General features: G+C 52.4%; 9 protein-coding genes across 9 annotated transcripts; 3 read left to right on the plus strand and 6 right to left on the minus strand.

The window, feature by feature from the left end:
• Window positions 1–399: 399 nt before the first annotated feature.
• AYO20_08234 (hypothetical protein) lies at window positions 400–2,862 on the minus strand (the record flags this gene model as incomplete). Its single annotated transcript, XM_022646514.1, has 1 exon — window positions 400–2,862. One exon carries the CDS (start codon window positions 2,860–2,862, stop codon window positions 400–402), a length of 2,463 nt encoding a protein of 820 aa, XP_022497511.1.
• A 350-nt stretch (window positions 2,863–3,212) lies between these two features.
• On the plus strand, window positions 3,213–3,542 carry AYO20_08235 (hypothetical protein; the record flags this gene model as incomplete). Its single annotated transcript, XM_022646515.1, has 1 exon — window positions 3,213–3,542. The coding sequence occupies one exon, from the start codon at window positions 3,213–3,215 to the stop codon at window positions 3,540–3,542; it is 330 nt and encodes a 109-aa protein (XP_022497512.1).
• A 170-nt stretch (window positions 3,543–3,712) lies between these two features.
• Window positions 3,713–6,703, minus strand: AYO20_08236 (hypothetical protein; the record flags this gene model as incomplete). Its single annotated transcript, XM_022646516.1, has 1 exon — window positions 3,713–6,703. One exon carries the CDS (start codon window positions 6,701–6,703, stop codon window positions 3,713–3,715), a length of 2,991 nt encoding a protein of 996 aa, XP_022497513.1.
• A 589-nt stretch (window positions 6,704–7,292) lies between these two features.
• On the minus strand, window positions 7,293–7,700 carry AYO20_08237 (hypothetical protein; the record flags this gene model as incomplete). Its single annotated transcript, XM_022646517.1, has 1 exon — window positions 7,293–7,700. One exon carries the CDS (start codon window positions 7,698–7,700, stop codon window positions 7,293–7,295), a length of 408 nt encoding a protein of 135 aa, XP_022497514.1.
• Window positions 7,701–8,050: 350 nt separating this feature from the next.
• AYO20_08238 (methylthioribulose-1-phosphate dehydratase) lies at window positions 8,051–8,874 on the minus strand (the record flags this gene model as incomplete). Its single annotated transcript, XM_022646518.1, has 3 exons — window positions 8,051–8,168; window positions 8,219–8,720; window positions 8,778–8,874. The coding sequence occupies 3 exons, from the start codon at window positions 8,872–8,874 to the stop codon at window positions 8,051–8,053; spliced, it is 717 nt and encodes a 238-aa protein (XP_022497515.1).
• Window positions 8,875–9,247: 373 nt separating this feature from the next.
• On the plus strand, window positions 9,248–11,120 carry AYO20_08239 (hypothetical protein; the record flags this gene model as incomplete). Its single annotated transcript, XM_022646519.1, has 4 exons — window positions 9,248–9,367; window positions 9,422–9,835; window positions 9,887–10,540; window positions 10,593–11,120. The coding sequence occupies 4 exons, from the start codon at window positions 9,248–9,250 to the stop codon at window positions 11,118–11,120; spliced, it is 1,716 nt and encodes a 571-aa protein (XP_022497516.1).
• A 676-nt stretch (window positions 11,121–11,796) lies between these two features.
• On the plus strand, window positions 11,797–14,937 carry AYO20_08240 (hypothetical protein; the record flags this gene model as incomplete). Its single annotated transcript, XM_022646520.1, has 1 exon — window positions 11,797–14,937. One exon carries the CDS (start codon window positions 11,797–11,799, stop codon window positions 14,935–14,937), a length of 3,141 nt encoding a protein of 1,046 aa, XP_022497517.1.
• Window positions 14,938–16,063: 1,126 nt separating this feature from the next.
• On the minus strand, window positions 16,064–17,825 carry AYO20_08241 (methylmalonate-semialdehyde dehydrogenase (acylating); the record flags this gene model as incomplete). The annotated part of the gene is made up of 2 exons (XM_022646521.1): window positions 16,064–16,480; window positions 16,533–17,825. 2 exons carry the CDS (start codon window positions 17,823–17,825, stop codon window positions 16,064–16,066), a joined length of 1,710 nt encoding a protein of 569 aa, XP_022497518.1.
• A 470-nt stretch (window positions 17,826–18,295) lies between these two features.
• Window positions 18,296–20,166, minus strand: AYO20_08242 (1-pyrroline-5-carboxylate dehydrogenase; the record flags this gene model as incomplete). The annotated part of the gene is made up of 3 exons (XM_022646522.1): window positions 18,296–19,415; window positions 19,474–19,967; window positions 20,011–20,166. 3 exons carry the CDS (start codon window positions 20,164–20,166, stop codon window positions 18,296–18,298), a joined length of 1,770 nt encoding a protein of 589 aa, XP_022497519.1.
• Between the last annotated feature and the right edge of the window lie 584 nt (window positions 20,167–20,750).

Consider the following 20,750-nt stretch of genomic DNA (forward strand, 5'->3'; position numbering starts at 1 on the left):
GTTGCTACAATCTTTTGTTTGGCTGGCTGTTGGCTGAAAACGAGGGCGGCTTGAGGCCGGTCTGTAGTCAACATGGTAGAGAAGGGTATCATCCAGGCTGGAGTGAATGAATGGCATTTTGTCACGTCGATTGAGGTAATTGGAGACGGCTGCTTGCAAGGCTCAGATCAGTGTGCTTATGAATGTTGGTTGATGGAGAGACTCAAGTGCTCTAGGCTTCATATTTGTAGTGGTTGTAGGAAGTTTCAGTCCCACAGAGATTCTAACGCAAGAATAACGAGAGGCCTGCAGATCGAGACTTGACCCAATGCATAATCTCATTCATGTCGTTAACCATCCGCTTGTCATCCGTCATCCTGACTATAGCATCGATATGCCTTTAAACCTACATGACGTCTCTCATCCAGCATCGTCGCTCTGCCTGCTCACAGTCCCCTGTCGAGTAGGCGTAGGCGTGGGACTCCCTTCGCGGTCAAGTCCATGTCCCATGGGTCGCACTTTGCTCCCAACAAAACCCTTCCGATTCCTACCGGTACGGCCCCGGCCTAGCCAGTTCAATTTCAATTGCTTGTTGAGTTCCTCCATCCGATTCTGAGCTTCGTCTCCAGACTGAATCGAACACAACACCGAGAGGCACTGGAGCATTCGAGCCACTGTTTCTGTGACGTGCGATGATGAGCTATCGGTCGGCCTTGCTGCTGGAGGAGAGCTAAATGATTGGAAGGCCACGTCCTGTGCGGGATTGCTCACCACGGACAGATTGGATGTTGCGCGGGACCTGCCGCCGGACGTCATACTGCCGAGCAATGTACTGCTCTGAGAATTGTAGCTTCCATATGTTGGCTCGGTGCCTTGAGCAGTCCCAGGCCTGTCACTTCCACCGCTGTTGCCGCGGTTTCTGTTCCCATTTTCAAATTGCATGATGGACGCGTTGATGCTGTCCAGACTCAGTCGCGAGAAGGTCGACTTCAGCACCTCGTAGCGTGGCAGTACGATAGTGTCCCGGTAGCTGATGAGCAGGATCCGTCTGACCTCCAGCTCCTCGCCCGCTGCAACCACAAAGTCTGCGCCCTCTCCAGATGCTGGTGATGACGATAGCTTACTCCCACTCTCATGGCTCGGTAGAGCTCCCCAGAATTCTGCGGCCATCTTGGGGGTAGTTAGTATTGTGCCTCTCCCCTTGAACTCTTGATCAAGGGGAAGAAAGACAGCCTGCATGAATGGGAGGATTTTGCCGAACACTTCCATCCATATGCCCACCAGCTTAGGTACTAGGCTGTTATCGGCAGCATTGCGCAAGGTATGATTGAGGCTTAGAAACCCAGTCTTCAAGAGATCTTCCAGATCACCAATGACAATACTGGGATCTTTTCTTTGCACGCACCTCTGCACGTGAATTGTGACGAGCTTGTTCAGATCCTCGACAGCTATTCGTACGTCCTCCCCTTCAAATGTCACCAATATCTTTGCCCTGAGCAGGTCCCAAGCATCATCTGCAGACATGTTGGAAAGACCAAAGTTCGCCCCTGCTTCTTTGATCTCGCTGTATGTGTTGAAATTGCTAACCGATTGATTGGTAAAGCTGGTCCCCAGGGAAGGCCATTCGGAGGTGTCGCTTTCTCCCCGGCTATAGACAGGTTCAAGATTGGCGAAGGCTGCCTGGGCTTTTTCTTCCTTCTTTTTCTCCCGCAGAGCTCGACCCCCATGCCGAAGATCGAGCCCAGATACTGACTTGGCAAAGTTGGATGATGGATTGGGTGATGGTGGAGCAAAGGAGTAGAGAGACTGCGGGTTGTTGACATCCACTGGACGAGAGTTTGAGCTGGCAGAAGACAATGGAAGGGCAAAGGTCTCATCTTTATCCTTGAGTTTTAATTTCTGACGTAGACCATGGTGCTTGTGAGTCTTGTCTTTCTGCTCCCTTTGCTCTGGAAATGGTACGATGGTTGATGACGATGGGTTGGCAAGCTGATATAAGGAGGAGGAATTAGACGACAGTGACTCCGCAAGGCTTGTGGTAGAGGCATTCATAACCTTCGACAAACCACTTGGTGCCAAACGATTTGGCGACGGCAACGGCTTCTCTTTAGCCTCTTTGTCCTTGTCCCTTGATAGCACAATGTGTTTCGGTCTAAATCTCTTCAGGCCTTTCTTTGACTTTTCCTCCTCCACCAACGAAACTTGGCTAGTTGATGCGAAATTCCTGGGGAATACCACGCTAGCTGCCGTTGCTGCTGCGTTGGTGCCCACTAGTCCATTGCGATACTGTTGCTCCGCTGTGGTTGGGGATTGGCCCTCGTAAGAGCCTGCCGACCCTCTGCTGTTACGGCGACCTTCCTGCTGTGTCTGCTCTTGTGGAAATGGTACCGTCTGCGATCTCTTGCGGGAATGGTTCGTCGCATTCAGATGCTGCATTGCAGCCTGGGCGGCAATTTGAGAAGGATTGAGTGCAGGCATCCCGGTGTGATCATGTAGATGAGACTGGCTGGCTAGGGAGGCAGAAGGCATCGAGGGTTCGAAGTAACCCTGTGAGTGCTGTCGTGGGCGGTGCTTTTGCAATTCGGGCGGAGGGCCTAGATTGTGTTTTGCGCTGCCATCACGAGGCATGTACTGTGCGGACGGCCGGCTGTGGGATGGTAACGAGGCATTGCTTGAATTGTTGTGCGAAACAAACGTAGGCAATTGTTGGTTGTAAGGAGATCTCTTGACAACTGAAAGGCGTGAAGAGCCCGAGGTGTCACTGCCGCTCGAACTGGGTCGGTTGCTCTGCTTCGAGCCTGCGCGTGACGGATTCGGCGAAACAGACGAGGCAGGAGGGACTGGCGACCGCAGTCCCATCCGTCGCTGAGGAGGTGGTTCCATGGTCGAATAGACAAAGTAGAAAGGCCGTTCGCTTCAGGGATCCGGAGAGGGTGGCATGGGATGAAAGGTCACCGGATCAACTGTGATGGATGCGCTACGCGACAAACAAGCCTTCATAGACATCTCTCTCTCGCCTTACACGCTGGGGGTGATAGGTTGAGCTTGTCCATACGAGCAGGACGCGTGAGTCGAAGGTTGCGCAGGTGAGATGGTATGTGTTGACGTCGGCGTGGCAGTTGGAGTCCCTCTAACCCCCGCTGGTTCCGACCCGCACTCGCTTTTCTCTACAATGCAGAGTGCTACATCCGTTTAATCTTCAAGAACTGCCCGTCGAACAGCGCTTCTGAGCCATGTCGAACCCCTCAGATCATTCTCCAACGGCACTCACTGCGTCCTATACCTCACCCTCCGAATCGAAGCATTTCCAGTACACAATCACGGCACCACAAATCAAGGACGACGGATCGCTCAGCGCGGAAGCCAAAACAAAGTATGTGGCCGAGCTACGGGCTTCAAGCAAGAAGCTACAGGAGGATATCAACAAATTCTTAACTGAGAAAATGGAGGAAGACAAGAAGCAAACCGGACAACACAGCGAGGATAGCACATTGAAGCAGAAGTCGAAGGATGAATTAGAGGAAGAGAACTACGGCGAAGAGAATGAGCAGGACGAGATATAATAACAGAAGTCACTCGGTGGTATCAGAGAGTCATTATGGTTATGGACATTATGCTTCAGACCGCTCTAGCAGCAATCTCGCTTTGCTTGCGTACTGCACATCCGAGGTGGACGACGGAATTGCTGTCTCAACTGTCAGTGCACAGGCCTTGATGGGAAAGAGGGACAAACTCACTCAGGAAATACACTGATCACACTGCCACCAAGTCGCTTATAACAGACGCCACACACTCGATCTTCGTCGATCCTCACTTTTCTCCCTCGACCGCCGGTCTGGACACGGTCTCCCAGCAGCAAAGTGGCTTGAACTCGAACAGCGTCCACTTTCCTCAGGCCCGAGACTATCATCGACTCGTTCATGATAGTATTGGCATTTCGTATCCTACCGCGGAAGTAGAACTCTAGTTCCTTCACCAGCAAATCTTCGGGGATCAGCTCCAACGTCGAACTTGCCGGCAACCGCGGTCCATGGCGAGCCATCAACCCAAGGGCTGGCCCGAACAGTGCCTGCTCACCTTTCGGTGGGTTTAAATAGAGGTTTAGGAGAATATGATAGATGGAAGGCTCCTCATCAACTGGATCGGTGGTGGACGGTTTCCGCTTAGGCACCGACTTGCCGGAGTATTTGCTGGTCGCCTCCAGATGCGTTTGATTGCAATATTCCTCCGCTTTGCCGGGATCATGCAGCTTGAAGACATAGATTTCCAGAGCTTGCTTGTGGTTGCCCATCTTGCTGAAGACGATGGCTCGAGCCTCATAGAACATTGGATCATCCCGAGGCAGTAATCCCAGGGTTTTTGCGGGAGAATACTGATCAGACGTCCTCAGGAGTGTTAGGAATTTATCGAGCAGGTCGTCTTGGTTTGTTGCTGCCGGATCCTTTAAGCGTTCAAGATAGAGCGCAGCCAGCCGCTGATGCAGTTCAGGCGTCAAATCGTCCCATTCGTCAACCACATGTTCGAGATACTGTAACGCCAAGTCTATGTTGACTGACTCGAGGAATGCGAGGACTTTCTCCCGTGGGAGTGACTCTGCGTTTTCCGTGTCGCCCAAGAAGATCTCCATGGCCATTGCTGGGTCCACCTCGAGTGGCCACCTGGCAAACTCTAGTATCATATCAATCAGGTCTGGGCCCATATTCTGCAGGTATGAGACCGTCCTCGCAGGTCCATGCAGCAGGGGATCGATGTCTTCAGTCTTTTCCGCCTGTCCGAACTTTCGCAACCTTTCCAGCGCCTGCCGGTGCAGTCTCTTTCCGTATAGAAACTCGATCAGATCATTGTACCGTTCTGTCTCTTCTAGCTTCGCCATGACAACCTCGGGATCACAGAAGTTGGGAATGCGGAAAAGTGATCCTGCAAGTGAAGGCGTAGCATACATGTGCGCGCGGAAAAGGGTGGTGTCAACGAGTTTGGCCACATCCAGCAGCTTGTCTGCAAGATCCACATCATCCAGCGTGGGTATCCCAAGAAGATGCTCTGTGACCTGACGGATGTCCTCGGACTGGGCTGCCATTTGGACTTCAGACAGATTGCGTACCGTCTGGTCCGGGTTGAAGAATCGTTGCAGGCGGCGACGGACGTCGGCGAGGAATGCCTGGAGTTCTCGGGCAGCGCTTTTGAGTTCTTTCTCCGAGAGGCTCTCTCCCCCTGTGCGGTCTGCAGTTTTCACGCTCTGTATGCTGGCCGCATCGACCTCTGAGGATATGGTCTTTGCCCTTTTCGCAGGACTTGGGGCGACGTCTGTCTTCAGCGGCAATGTCTGGGGGTTGTCTTCGATGTTTGCCTCCGCTTCATTCCCCACGACACTACTCACTTCTTCATTCGCAAGGTCACCTGCAATGACTGCGGGATATAGCTTTATGACAAGCTCAGGGGGGGCAGAGACCTCGCCGAACAGGTCAAGCGCGTCTCTGAATTTCTTTTCGTCGAAAAGGCGCCGAGCCTTCTGTATCTTGATGTCACGCAAGCATCCAGCTTTGTTCTTGATCAGAGTCTCTTCTATCATCTCCAACAAACTGATTGCCTCATCTAATTGACCGCCTTCGACCAAAGCATCAATCTGGGCATCGTAATTTAGCCCTTGCATTCTCCAGATGACGCGTTCACTGGCAACCAGGAATCCCTTCCCTTGATGGGCAAGACTGATGTTCGGATTTGGAACCTGGAGTAATACCGCGCCAGGAAGATCAATCGATTGAAGTAAAGTGAGCGTTTTAGGGTTCCGGACTTCCAGGACACCTTTTGAAGCTTCTTGTAAAGCGAGGAGGTAAGGATATGAATATCCGATCGCATGAGGAGCCAAGCGCCATGGAACCTGACGTCGAGTAATGGGGTCTCCGTTGCGGTCGATGAAGAGGGTGTTGACATCCTTGGCCAGTAACATCTCGTCATCTCCCAGTCCAGTTGCGAGCGGTACGGGGACCATTGAACCCATACCAATATAGCTCATTGTGCCACCCAGTCTGCTGCTTTCTTGGCCAGGGGTGCCACCAATACTGCCAGGGCCGATAATGTCCTTGACCTGGTGAGACTCAACGTCAACAAGGACATAGTTTGCACTCAGCCCAGCAATAACTTTTGTGCCCGTTGCCCAGCTCAAACACTTGATGCTGTGCGACAGCGCGACTTCAGCAGCCTCAGACTCAAGCTCTCCATCATGCCAGGTCCAGATGAGGAGCCTTCTCTTTACCGCAACCGCTAACCTGCTGACAAGGGTAGGCACACCAGTTGAGGAGTCCTTGACGATGTTGCTTGTGGCAGCAAAGGTGCTAGCTCCTTTGGTCTTGCTGAGTTGTTCACTGAGTTCATAGGTGCCTAGGTCATGGATAGAGACAAGACCATTGCTTAGAGATATCAGGATGTTCGCTTCGCGGAAAACAGCAAGCTGTTCGATCTTGTATCTTGAGAACTTCTCGTACTCTCGAAGCAGTTCGGAAGGTTTGGCTATCGCAGGTGGTTCGTCGGTCGTGGCCTCGTGGCCTTCATGGCCTTCATCAGATTCAGCGGAACGCGATGGAGGACTTTTGACTCTGTAAATGCGGAGGGCACCCGTGTTAAGGCCGACAAGCAGTTGGTCGCTGTGAGAAAGTATGGACTCGATCTTTGACTTGTCACGCTGCTTCAGCTCGACAATGGGCTGAGCGGTGAATGCCGAGAGCATGAGGAATCGGTTCTCGCGCCCGGCTCAGGACGCTGTCCTGGCAGATGAACGAAGGGGTTGCGAAAGAGCAGGACCGCAATCAGCCAGGGTAAGTAGTTCTACGTACCGAGGACTTGGTGCTTGTGCGGAGAAAGGAAGCCTCCGATTGGTGGCCGCAATGGTTCCAGGCAACTACGTCATTCGCTCAGCCTCGCAAGGCTACACTGGCAAAGCGGTGGAAAGGCTATTGGTTTCTACCAGTCCAACGCATGTCTTACGAGTTGATGAGACACGAGGTACGGATTGAGGCATCTACATAATCGTTGCCGTCGTGTATCATACACCTGACCGCTGATATGAAGTCACCGTGTCCTATTGCTACACCCCAAATTGGGATGTGGGGATACCATGCCCTTCAAGATCATTGATTCTGTTGCCCTGTCCCAAGAAGTCGAGTAGAGCCCTAGTTGCTCTGTGCACCAGCCTGTCTGCCATATAGTCGTAGAAGAACTGAATTGATGGAACATTAATGTTGGCTGCTCGTCTCTGGATCATTGGGCAAATGGTGAAGGCAGCTTCAAGCACAACAGAAGGACTGGCGCGGTCATATTTATTTGCCGCTTTCCGAGATGTTGCTCTTCGGGACCTGTTCGTCTTCGTCCTCTTCCACTAGCCTGAGGGTTTCCTCAATCATGGCTATATCTGCGTCCAGATTCGCCATGATATCGTCCAAATCGCCCAAACTCTGCACCTCTTTCTTGGTTTTGTCGAGTAGCTTCTGCAAAGAATCGTTCTCTTTGCACAAGCCCTTTGTCGCCTTCCGCACTTCGTCCTCTTGTTTTGTCAGAGCCTTTGCATTCGCATGTATGTTCTTTGCCCGGGCATGCAGCTCGGCATCAATGCTGGCTCCAACGGCGGTCAGCGAAGCCGTAAATGCATCTTTGGCCTCCTGCGTGCGTTGTGCCGCTGATGCTGATGGCCTTTGCGACTCGGATGAAACTGACGCCGCCGTAGACATGGCCTCGAGAGTTTTGCTGGAGCCGTTCCCGATTTCGGATGGATGGTGTTGAAATGGCTGATATCCTGCAGAGTGTGCGGTGATTTGAGATCTGAAGTGGTTTCTTGGAGAGGGATGGACAATTTGGAGAAGAGACCTAAAGACAAAATAGGCAAATATTAATATTTCCATACTGCATAGCTAAAGTAAGAGATGGGAACTTCGACGCTCTCATTTTGCCTGGTACAAATGTAGACGTATGGTGCTATTATTCATCATGTGCTTGATTGTGGACACCACTGGAGTTCTATTGCCATAAAGTCTATCTTGATAAAAGGAGCTGAGATCGTTAACCACAGCATTTTAGAGGTTCAGCTGCTCTGCGTCCATGGCAACCCAAGTTTGTGCATTTCCACCGCCAGCTGAAACAGATAATCCAGACTTTCGCATTGCGTCTTTGCTTTAGCAACAGTGTCGCCCCAAACGTATCTGGATTGAGATCAGTGATTTGTTGTTCCCCGTTCATTCATGGTACTCACATTCCATGCCGTCTCACTAGAACGGCGCACGTGTCCGGATATTGCTCCATGGCTTGCTCCAAACTCCCAGTCAAATCCTCCTCGAAAGGAGTATTTTCGATGATCGGGATCCGCAAGGTGTCATGGAAACCAAGCATACCCTTTTTCGGGCCTTTAGGAATACCCTTGATCTGCTCGATGTCGCTGATTTCGAAGCAAGCTTCTTTGCCATAAGACTTTTCGACGAGCAGGGTGATCAAAACAGCCCATTGGGAATGCGTATGAATACAGCAACCGGCACCACGCTCAAATGCTGCCAGGAACAACGGGGTACATGCCGATGGCTTCAGGTCCAGAGGCTTTCGAATGTACTGTCGTGCAGACGGAGGGTATTTGGGAGTCGGATACGAAAGGACAAAGATATTCTCCGGTCTCATGAGCTCCTTTTGTACGCCAGACGGAGCAATGTAGACGTGATCATCCTTGCGAATGCTTGTGCCGCCTCCAGTTCCAGTGACCCATCCTTGAGAGGGAGTCAGTTTCAGCGGCCTAAGCAGACCGCTCCCCGTCTACAACCTACCAAGGGAATAGAATTGTTTACAGAGCCGCGGGATCAAATTCGCCGGGTGGTCCGGATCGTCAGATTGGACCAGGTGGTCGTTGCTCTGGTCCCCCATTATCGAGATAGTGGTACAGGAACTTGCAGGGGTTGTTCTTAAAGAGGGAAACAGGAGAAGAATAGAAAAGAAACTGAGTGAACTTTCAATGGGGCCAACGCGTGCTAACACGTGATCCCCCGCCTTTCGCGGTTAATTGTTGTGTGCTGGAGCTTCACCGATCTGAGTGGCATTTGAAATTCCCCCCTGGTGGAGTCCGTCCCGTAAAGGACACCTTGCTTTGATCCTTCAAAGAGAATTGAAATATAACCACGACTGGGAGTGGGACCTTTTCTTTGCAACCTTTTCCTCCTCCATTCTCTTCTCTATCTGGTTTGCATCTTGTGCTCCCTGTCAATTGACTGTTGCCCTGCCTCAGTGTTTGTGGCTCAGCATGCGGTTCAACGCAGCAATCACTCCGGCCCTCTATGCATCAGCTCTCCTCGCTGGTACGGCATTCGCCCAAGAGGAGGCAGAGACATCAACGAGTGCTGTTGAGCGGCCCACCTTCACTGTGAGTTGGCATTATCTGCCCATGCCCATTTGCTTTCCGCTAACCTGTGACTAGCCCACCAGCCTTAAAGCGCCCTTCCTAGAACAATTCACCGACGATTGGGACACGAGATGGACCCCTTCACATGCCAAAAAGCAAGATTCCAAGAGTGATGAAGACTGGGCGTATGTCGGTGAATGGGCGGTCGAAGAACCGACTGTCCTTCCCGGCATCGTTGGCGACAAAGGCTTGGTTGTGAAGAACGCAGCCGCGCACCATGCCATTTCAGCCAAGTTCCCTTCTGTCATCAACAACAAGGGCAAGACCCTTGTCGTCCAATACGAGGTCAAGCTTCAGAATGGCCTCGAGTGTGGTGGTGCATATATGAAGTTGCTCCGTGAGAACAAGGAACTGCACGCAGAGGAATTCTCCAACGCCTCTCCCTACGTGATCATGTTTGGTCCCGACAAGTGCGGAGCTACTAACAAGGTGAGTCTGACTGCTAGTCTCTTGAAAATATGACTCTGACAGCTGTTCCAGGTCCATTTCATCTTCCAGCACAAGAACCCAAAGACTGGCGAATACGAGGAGAAACACCTGAAGAGCCCCCCACAAGCCAAAACTGGCAAGCTGACCACACTCTATACCCTCATCGTTAAGCCAGACAATACTTTTGAAATGTTGATCGACAATGCGTCCGCCAAGAATGGAAGTCTCCTGGATGACTTCTCTCCTGCGGTTAACCCTCCCAAAGAAATTGACGATCCGAAGGACAAAAAGCCCGATGACTGGGTAGAGCAAGCTCGAATCCCCGACCCCGAAGCTGTCAAACCCGAGGAATGGGATGAGGATCAACCTTACGAGGTGGTTGATGAGGAGGCTGAGAAGCCCGACGATTGGCTCGAGGATGAACCTGCGACAATTCCTGACCCAGAAGCTGAGAAGCCCGAAGACTGGGACGATGAAGAAGATGGTGACTGGATTCCTCCTCAAGTCCCCAATCCCAAGTGCGATGAAGTGTCTGGGTGTGGCAAATGGGAACCTCCGATGAAGAAGAATCCTCTCTACAAGGGCAAGTGGACTGCACCATTCATCGAAAACCCTGCCTACAAGGGACCCTGGGCACCACGCAAGATCCCTAACCCCGATTATTTCGAGGACAAGACTCCTTCCAACTTCGAACCCATTGGAGCAGTAAGTGCTTGGCCATATTCCTTATGAAGTGGTAATTAACCCTCGCTTGCAGATCGGCTTTGAAATCTGGACCATGCAGTCCGACATTACCTTTGACAACATTTACATTGGTCACTCCATCGAAGACGCCAACGCCTTCCGCGCCGAAACTTACGATGTCAAGCGACCCATCGAAGAAGCTGAGGATGCAAAGAGCAGACCCAAACCCGAAGACATTCCTAAGTCACCCTCAGATCTCAAATTCATGGACGACCCGGTCACTTTCATCAAAGAGAAGCTTGACCTTTTCATTACCCTGGCCAAGAAAGACCCGGTTGAGGCCATCAAATTCATGCCCGACGTCGCTGGCGGTATTGGTGGCGCTTTGGCGCTACTCATCGCCATCATTGTTGGTCTCTCAAGCATGGGTGGATCTCCCCCCGTTCCTAGCAAGGAAGACGTGAAGAAGGCAGCACAGAAGGCCAAGGATACTGCCACTGAGGTCAAAGAGAAGGTGCAGGATGCTGCAGCCAGTGGTGCCGAGGCGACCAAGAACGAAGCCAGCAAGAGAGTTACTCGATCGAGCGGTAACTCGGAGTAGAACCATATGGGCAGACAGACTCGACTTCTCGGCTAGGTGAGATGCTCGAAAATGTCCTTCCTGCACTTTTGCATCGGTCCGCATGGGTTTAGGCACCAATGAAGTTATTTCGAGGCAAACGACTGGGAACCTCGCGACATTGCCACCGGGACGAATGTTGAGGAATGCGTTCTCCCGAGAAGTGTTCTTATGTACAACAGCTCAAAGCTCGCTAGATCCAAGGGTATTATTGTGCCTGCTTCGTGGTGATGTCGCAGGCGTTGTGAAACCTGGTGGGAAGGAGGTTTATGAGACTATGCAGCATCAGAATATTTTCGACTGTTTGTGTTTCGTTGCCAAAATGACGAGCCATGGTTGCCACCGAGTCTTGTTGTAATTGGTTTCATCCGTAAGTCGTCGAGCTCTACCAGTACTTGTAGGGACAGATTTCAGCCGCATCCAACGTGGCATTGTGGTCGATCAAAGTCAATGTCCACTTTCATCCAATTATGTTGCATGTACAATTTTATGCTTCACCACAATATTTTGGTCGACATCCGAGCCCGTCAGTGACGCACCTCGTCCATGTTGTTTGTTTTGAATAGCCGATATCCCTGTCGGTTCGATCCTTGTCTCCCTTTCTCGCGCGTCGATTTTTGTGCGTACAAGAGTATGAGTTGGGGAGAATAGAGGGAGCATGAGCGACAATACTGCGTCTTCTGCGGCAGAGGCGACAGAGAAACGGCCGAAGCGCGAAGAAGCGATACAATGGGAGAAGAGCACTGGAGACTCACACATCTCAGCTGAACTTGCCGACTCGCCATACTTCATCCATGATGGCGATGAGAAGCCGAAGAAGAAAGGTCTGCCTGAATGGCTCGACCACTTCAACGTCAAGGATTTGAAGACGCTTTTCAAGTGCTCTGTCGCAGTCTGGATCGCAACACTGTTCCTGCTCATCAATCCAACCCTCGTTGCATTTGGCCAGGCCACTTTCTTCGGATGCATTGTCCTCTTCATTTTGCCCTGCAATGGCGTCGTCTTCATTCAAGTCTTGGGCGGCTTGACCATGATCGTCGGCATGGCCGCAGGATGGGCATGGGGCGTGATCTCGATGAAGGCTGCACTGGCTGCTCGACCGGCGGCTGAGACGAATGCGAGACTTGCGCAACTTGCTTCTGAAGCCACTCAGCAGCAAACGAATACGCAGCAGACGACAGGACAGTCGATGTATACGCAGGTTTTAATTTTTGAAGGCTTTATGCTTGATACAAGGGTTACCGTCACATACTTCTGCATGGTCGGTCTCTTTGTCTACTTGGTGGCACGCCTACGCGTTCGCGCACCGAAGCTCGCACTGTTCCAGATGTTTGCAATTATCGTCTCGGATATCTTTCTCACCATTGGGCCCTTGATCCCGACCTTTACTGGTACAATCCCTTCTGTCCTGATCAAACCGGCAGCCACGGCAATTGGCATTGGCATGGCATGCAATATACTCCTGTTCCCACGGAGCACCTCGCATATCGTCCTCGACACTATGCAGGGTGCCCTCGCTCCAATGAAAGGGGTTTTCAATGCTTGTAAGCTGGCCTTCAGATATTCAGATGCGACAGTCAATCTAGCGCAGCTGCAAAAAACCAAGGCGACCACTATTGCCGCTTACAAGGAAGTCGAAGCCAACCTGGGTTTTCTCGCTCTTGATCTGTCAACTGGACGATGGAGCACTGAGGATGTAAAGAGCCTGCACGAACCACTTCGCCAGGTGGTCATTATGTGTACAGGACTATTGGAACTCCAAATCTTCCGGGCGAAGTCGCGGACTAAATATGAGAAGCTCAACGTATTGAGCGAGGCCATACACGGAGGAACTACCGAGACTGACATGCCTGAGATCGGCCACCACCATCTTCTGCGAGTTCTGAGTCTGAGAGACCGCTTCCAACATCCGAACACGAAAGACTTGCTGGATAAGAGTATGGCAGTTTTGTTCGCATCGAGCGGGTCACTGCTGGATACATGTGGTGATGCGGTAGACGCTATCTTGGGGGCGCTGCAGACTGTGAACAGCAGACGATGGGTCAAAAAGCCTGGTGTTGATGAGTGCGACATGCTTCGACTAGAGCACGAACAGGTGCTTAAGAAGCTCAAGGAAGACCAGGAGCGGTTTCAGACACTAATTTCAGAGCTTTTACTTGAGCCGCACAATCATCTATTCGACGAGCACGGTGTGCTGAAAACACCGGGAAACGCTGGTGCTCCAATTCACGGTCTGGCGCTCGGGTTCATATTTGAAGAGCGAATTCTTAGCGTAGCTTCTGCCTTGGATGCTATGCTTACGCGGGTCATTAGGCTTGAGCAAGAGCGGACGAAGACAAAGATATGGCTGCCAAAGGGTCTACGAGATCTGCTCTCGTGGGGGCTTGGGAGGGACGCTGCCCCCGGTGTCATTGCAATGCCAAGCGACAACAATGATTTAGAGCTTGAGAAAGCTCTGACAAGGAGCAAAACCAACTCCTCTACGAAGAAGAACGAGGAAGAGAAGGAGACAGGGGCACAGGCACAACTTGACAAACTTCGCTTTCGTGGTGGCACGAAACGAAGCACCCCGGGGAAGATTTTGCTCGCAGTGTCACGCTGGCTGGGGAACACCGAAGGCATGTACGCTTTGCGTGCGCTGGTTTTGACAATTGCCCTTGCACTTCCAGCTGTTCTGACCTCAAGTGCTGGCTTCTACTATCGCGAAAAGGGCATGTGGGCTCTGATTATGGCCCAGACTGGCCTCATGACATACACGGCGGAGTTTGTGTATGGTTTCGTCCTCAGAACTTTCGGGACAGTTGTTGGAGGTATCTTGGGCATGGTGTGCTGGTATATCGGAGCTGGAAACGGACCCGGAAACCCCTACGGCATGGCTGCGATCATGGCATTGGTAGTGGTCATGCTGATGTGGGGACGACTCTTTGCTCCGCCAGCATTCCTGCAGGGTGTTTTGCTGATGGCCTCGACCCTATACCTTGTTGTGGCATACAGCTGGGTCGACACGCATATTCCATCGTACGGCAACCCCGGTGTCGGCTACACTGTTTTCTGGCGGAGAGTGCTGCTCGTGATGATTGGCTTTACAGCATCGGCCATTGTCATCTTCATCCCGCGACCACCATCCGCGTCAAGACATTGTCGACGTGTTCTTGCGAGCACCATTCGGGACAGCAAGGACTTGTACGCGCTGTATGTCATGTCGTGGACGCACAAGCATTCAGACCTGGAGGAGACATCTGAGAAACAGATTCTGGCCAGTGTAGAAACCCTCGGGGGAATTGCTGGACCGCTTGCGTTGTTGAGGTTTGAGTTCTCAAGCTCGAACTTTGACGCAGAGACGCTATCTCATGTCGCGGATCTTTGTATGGACATCAACCAAAGCTTGAGTCAGTTGATCCTCTTCTCGAACCAACTTCGGCAAGATTACAAGCAAAGGTTCGCAAAGGTGACAGGCGCCCTGGACGAGGGCCTCATTGGCGATTTGATGGCCGTGCTGACGCTGGTCGAGCAGTCGCTGGAGACAGGTTCTCCACTTCCGGCGGTGTTGCCTGTGCCATTGATAGCGCGTTCTGCTGGACTCAGCGAAGCATTTGGGAGAGACAAAGCTGGCCAAATAACGCTGAGCATTGACGCCATCAAGGACGAAGGGTTTCGCAAGTATTGCGTTGTGCTGAGCGCGTTCGTCCAGCTGCTGGGTGCCGTGGATGACCTTGTCTGGCGGGTCAAGACAGCGGTTGGCGAGACGAGCTATGTCGATGTTGAACAGCCATTTTTGTCAAGACACGTCAGTCCTTGAGATGTGGAATCGATCAAATCCCGAGACTTCAAAGGAGCGAGCGTCTTCGCAAGCTACTCTTGAAACACCGCGGAAAAACCGAGTGACCCACAGCCGCCGATCCTGAATCACGAATCCCGAATTCCGGTCTTCGAGGCAGGTTTCTAGTGATCGGTGGATCCTTCCAGCATCGCATCAAGTGACTGCCGGTCGGATTCTTCCCAAAGAAAAGGGGAAATAGGTTGACATCGCTCCTCAATACGAGCCTCAGTCGTGCGCCTAGACCTGCGGCATAGACTGGCAGTCTCCGAGGAGATGCTGGAGACGGCTTTGTCTTGGACATGGCGAGATATGAAAGCATGCAATTCATACAGGTGAGAAAGTCAGGCGTAGGCGCACCGCCTTTGCGCTTTCCAAAAACCCAGCAAATCCGACACATAAAGCCAGTCGCGCATTGGCCCGAGCGTGTGTATGTCGAGACACGCATGTATATTTGCTAGAGGCATGGCATCCGACAGAGAGAGAGAGAGAGAACAGAGTCAGACTCAGAAAGTAATTGTATTTATATGTACTCTAGAGCAGACGCGCAATATACAAATAGAACGCCCGCCAGGGGCATATATGTACCACCTCCAAGTTCGCTTCACCTCTTCGAACACGAAAACTGTATTCATCAGAGGTGTGTAACAAAAGGCTGTCCATAAATACATCCATACACAAACACACAGATAGATATATATAGATAGGGCGTAAGAACAGGTCTACCGAGTCCTTGGGGTGTCTTCAAAGACAATGAATCCCCTCTAGCATCCGACTGCATTTGGGCGAATGTTATTTGTTTCCCCCCTTTTTGCGAATAATAAAAAAAGTCGAGGCAACATTCTCGTTATGTTTGCATGTCGCATTCGCCCAAAGACCGTCACAGTCTTCTGCAAAAGTTCCCAGAAGAGACCTGCGCACGAATTATTGCTCGCTGAAAGGCCTGTCCACAACTTTTTGTGCCCCGGTGCTGGTAATCAATTTGTTCAGCCCTTGCCCCGTTTGTTTCGAATTACAGTGACCACCGTGTCAAACCACTTCGACTACCATTCTGGTCGAATCTGATCCCAGACCCGCCTCCTTTACTTCCCCCATACCCCAAGCTTCTTTACGAGTGTGTCGGCATGGAGACCTGCTTCTCTGTCGCCAACGCATCCTCGGCTCTCCACAGGCTTGTCACAGTCTTCCACTGGGTGTAGAACCTAATGCCATCCTTGCCGTAGAAGTTTGCCACGCCTGTTCCTGCCACGCTCTTCTTGTTACCGGTGAAGCTGAACATCGGGAGCGGCACGGGAATGGGGACGTTGATTCCAAGCTGGCCCGCCTCAAGTTCCTTCTGGAATAGAGAGGCGGTGGGGCCGGAACGTGTGAAGACGGCCGCGCCATTGCCATAGGGGTTGGAGTTGATCAGCTTAATGGCTTCCTCAGTCGTGTCAACATTCAAACAGACGAGGACAGGGCCAAAGATCTCTTCGGTATAGCATTTCATGTGCGGCTTGACGTTGGCAATGATGGTTGGACCGACCTGACACGAATTAGTAACGCTTCGATGGACGGTAACAGCAAGTTTGACTTACCCAGTTGCCATTGGGGTATTTAGGCGGGTACTGGCCTCTGCCATCAAGTAAGATGGTTGCACCCTCGTCTACCGCGCTCTGGATCAGATCCTCGACTCGCTTCTTGCTCTGTGGGCTGATCAAGGGGCCGAGATCGGCATCCGGTTCGAATCCACCATTGATGGTGAGGGCCTTTGCACGTTCGGCCAGCTCTGGCACCCACTCCTTCGTTTCACCCACCATTACGAGCGTGCTCAGGGCCATGCACCGCTGGCCTGCAGCACCAAAGGCCGCACCAGCGATGGCATTCAGTGCATGGTTCTTGTTGCAGTCTGGAAGCACCGCTGCATGGTTCTTCGCACCCAGGTTGGCCTGGACACGCTTGCCCTGAGCGCTACCACGAGTGTAGATATATTCACCAGCTCGGTTCGAGCCAACGAAGGAAATGGCCTTGATGGCTGGTTCATCGATAATGAAGTCGACCGTCTTGGCCGCACCGTGGACAATGTTGACCACGCCATCGGGGAACCCAGCTTCTTTGCACAGCTCAGCGAGGATCATGGCAGCACCAGGGTCCCGCTCGCTGGGCTTGAGGATCAAGCAGTTGCCAGTCACGGTAGCGAGAGGAATGCTCCACAACGGGATCATGGCGGGGAAATTGAAGGGGCAGATGGCTGCCACCACGCCCAGGGGTTCGCGATATGAACGAGTTTCCATATCTTTTGCCACCTCAATGACTTCACCAGTCATTTGAGTGGTGATGCCGCAGGCAGTCTCACAGACTTGCAGACCGCGAAGGACATCACCTTTGGCATCAGCAAAAGTCTTGCCCTGTTCGAGGGTGATGGAGGCGGCCAGTCGGTCCATATTCTGGCGAATCAAATGGGTCAGCTTGAAGATGATTTGTTGTCTGCTTATGATGGATGTCGCTCGCCATCCTGGGAAGGCTTTCTCCGCGGAGGCGACAGCGGCCTTCAATTCGGCATCGGTGGACTGAGGCACTCGAGTGACGAGATTGTTGGTGGCAGGATCATGGAGGTCGATCCATTGGGAGGTTTCAGAGGGGACGAATTGGTTGTCAATGAAGTTGTGTGTGTTAACAACATTGGTGATCTGTTCGTGAGAGGTAGGATAGTCGGCGACGGCAGTGCTGGTGGCAGCGAGTTGGCGCGTAGTCGCATGAAGTCGGCGCCTGGCAATCTGCTCGTTCGGCGACATTCTGAGAGATGCTGAGAGATGAGACGCAGCTGGTGCGGTGGCTCGTCTTGCTGTCAATGCGGGGACAGCGCGCAGGAGAGACCGACGAGCAGCCATTGCTGCCAAAATTTGAGGGGAGAGGGGGATGAGAGACAGACTACCAAGTAGGAACCTAGCGCAGCTTCGTGTTGCCCTCAGGTTGAACAAATCTGTAGCTGGCTCAAAGCAAATTCCCTTAATAAAGGGAGGGGGAGTTGGTGAAAGAGCGGAGAAGCTTGTGTCGAGCAACGAGAAAATGCCGGATCCGAGGTCCAAAGGGGGACCAGGCATTGGCAGCTTGTTATTGGCGGGATTGGCGGATTGCTGGCGAGAAGGCCGAGTGCAGGGGTGGGCAGGGACGGATACACACGGTCCTCTTCCGCTCCTACCCTCGTCTGAAACCTAATTCGTCCGCCCGAGGTTCTTGGTACATAGTCTTTACCTAAAGCCGTTTAGTCGCTGTCATTATCTATGTGTCTATGTACAAGTACCTCGTACAAATTCTCGAGGTTTTCCCCTTTATTGCGTCCCGACTAATCTTCTAAACTTCAACTGTTGCTCGGATAGAGTACCGTGTCGAGGGTATGATATTCCTCCTTCAGGGTCCGCGGGGCCGTGAAGCGCATCAACATGTTTGCACTGCCAGCCTTGTCATTGGTTCCGCTGCCTCGTGCTCCCCCGAAAGACTGTTGGCCAATAACAGCACCGGTCGTCTTGCAGTTGACGTAGAAGTTCCCAGCGGCATAGCGAAGCCTATCCTCCGCTTGCCGGATTGCCGCTGTGTCGGTCGCAAAGATGGATCCAGTCAACGCGAAGCCGCCGCCTTGCTTGTCGATCTTGGTCAAGAGTGAGTCAAAGTCCTCGTCGCGGTAAACGTGGGCCACCAGAACGGGACCAAAGAGCTCTCGGTCGAAGAGAGGATGATCCACGTCCTTCGCAGAGTAAATGGTGGGCTCAATGAAGTAGCCTTTGCTACCGTCGTACTTGCCCCCAACCACAAGCTCCAGCCGACTGTCTTGGTTGGAAGCGTCGATGACCTTGGTGAGCTTATCGAATGCTGCTTGATTTATGACAGGACCAGTGAAGCTCTCAAAGTCCTCGGGTGGGCCCACTCTGACCTGCCTCAGCTCTTTCTTCATCTCGGAGAAGAACTGCTCAGCACGGCTCGCAGGGATGTAGATTCGCGAGCAGGCAGAGCACTTTTGGCCCGCGTACTCGAAAGAGGCACGAATGGTGTGCTTCACCGCATTACTGATATCGGCAGAGTTGTGAATCAGGTGGAAGTTCTTGCCTGAGGTCTCCGCCACCAGCCGTGGGAAGTCACGGTATTTTCGTTCCTTAACGCCATCTGCTATCTTGCCATACAGGCTCCGGAACACGTCTGAAGATCCTGTAAAATTGATGGCGGACAGTTCCGGGTGTGCCAGGGCCACTCGGGTGATCATCTCAGCGTCGCCGCCAACGAACTGGACAACATTCGGTGGGAGGCCAGCCTCGCGAAGAATTTTGTATACCAGGTAGCTTGCGTATACGTTGGAAGGAGAAGGTTTCCAAAGGACGACGTTGCCAAGGAGCGACGGACCCGACACGAGATTTCCGCCGATGGCTGTGAAGTTGAACGGCGAAATGGCATACACAAAGCCTTCCAGAGGACGCCAATCGGTGCGTCTAGATTGTTCGTCAGTGACCCTGTCCCACACATCAAATTGGCGGAGGCTCAACTCACCCTGCTTGCCCGCGCTCATTCAGCGTAGGTTGCCGGGAATAGATCTCTTCGGCGAACGAGACGTTGAAACGGAAAAAGTCAGCCAGCTCGGCAGCTGCATCAATCTCTGCCTGCCACGCGTTTTTCCCTTGCCCAAGCATCGTCGCTGCCATCAGCTCGAATCGATACTTTCCGGACACCAGTTCAGCTGCTCTGAGATAAACGGCTGCCCGATCGACAAAGGGTGTGTTCTGCCATGCCGTCTTGGCCTTGAGCGCCGCTTCGATGGCGGCTGATACCTCCGCCTCTGTTGTCGGAGTGTATTTGGCAAAGACTGATGAGATCTCCGATGGCATATATGTCTCCGCATCGGATGAGCTCGGCTGGGCGGGTTCGTCTTGTCCGTTTCTTATTGACGGTACACGAACTGGAAGCTTTTGTCGCAACTCTTGGACTGCTACGATCAACTTCTCCCGCTCCGGGGATGATGGCGCATAGTGTAGCTGGCCAGCCTTCTGTTAGCTAAGGTGCAGCAGTAGATGGGATTGTGAACCTTACATTTGGCTCATTGAATGGCTTGGGAGTTTTGTAGGCCCCGGCCGTGGAGAGGAGCCTCCTCCGTACGGATGCGCGTGGGGTTAAAACGCGCGCTTGACTGAAGTTAAGAACTGCCTGGCGACAAGGAGTAGTCGGATGAACTGCGTGTGTCAACATCTCGTGGAAAGGAGCCCGTGTCAAGACGATTCCAGGTCGTAGAAAATGCGGCTGTGTTGGAGAGATGTTTTGGTGTGAGCTGTGACAGGAGAATCTTCTGGGGAAACAGAGTAGAATATGTACGTTTCATTCTAATGAGGAAATATTCAACCCAGCGACCTGCACCCGCAAATTTCAGACGGCCATCTGGCCGGGCCGTGTGCAGAGCATCGGAAGTTCATTGCTCCCCTGCTGATCGCCGGGCGCCATTTCACTTGGGGACAGAGCGATCAGCCGCCATCAATCAGCTCTGAGAAAGTGGGAAAAGAACCTGGGTAGAGGCTGACAGTCCGACGCGCCTGACGCGCTGGTAGGTCTACCGGGAACGCAGCAGTGGAACTCGATAGAGCCCTATCGGAAAGGCTGCCGTAGCGGCCCTGATATTTCCGCCACGCCTTAGAACAAGGCTCGAAGGGCGCCAGGACGTACCTTGTACGTTGTTTCTGGAGTACTCCGGATCCCCCAGTTCTACGTTTTGGATATGTTGTTATGCGTTAATCATACTGCAATACTGGGGGGAAAAGGAAATCTCGAACTGGGACAGA

The sequence above is a fragment of the Fonsecaea nubica genome (assembly GCF_001646965.1).
Source record: "Fonsecaea nubica strain CBS 269.64 chromosome Unknown Scaff63, whole genome shotgun sequence".
NCBI classification, from domain to species: Eukaryota; Fungi; Ascomycota; class Eurotiomycetes; order Chaetothyriales; family Herpotrichiellaceae; genus Fonsecaea; species Fonsecaea nubica.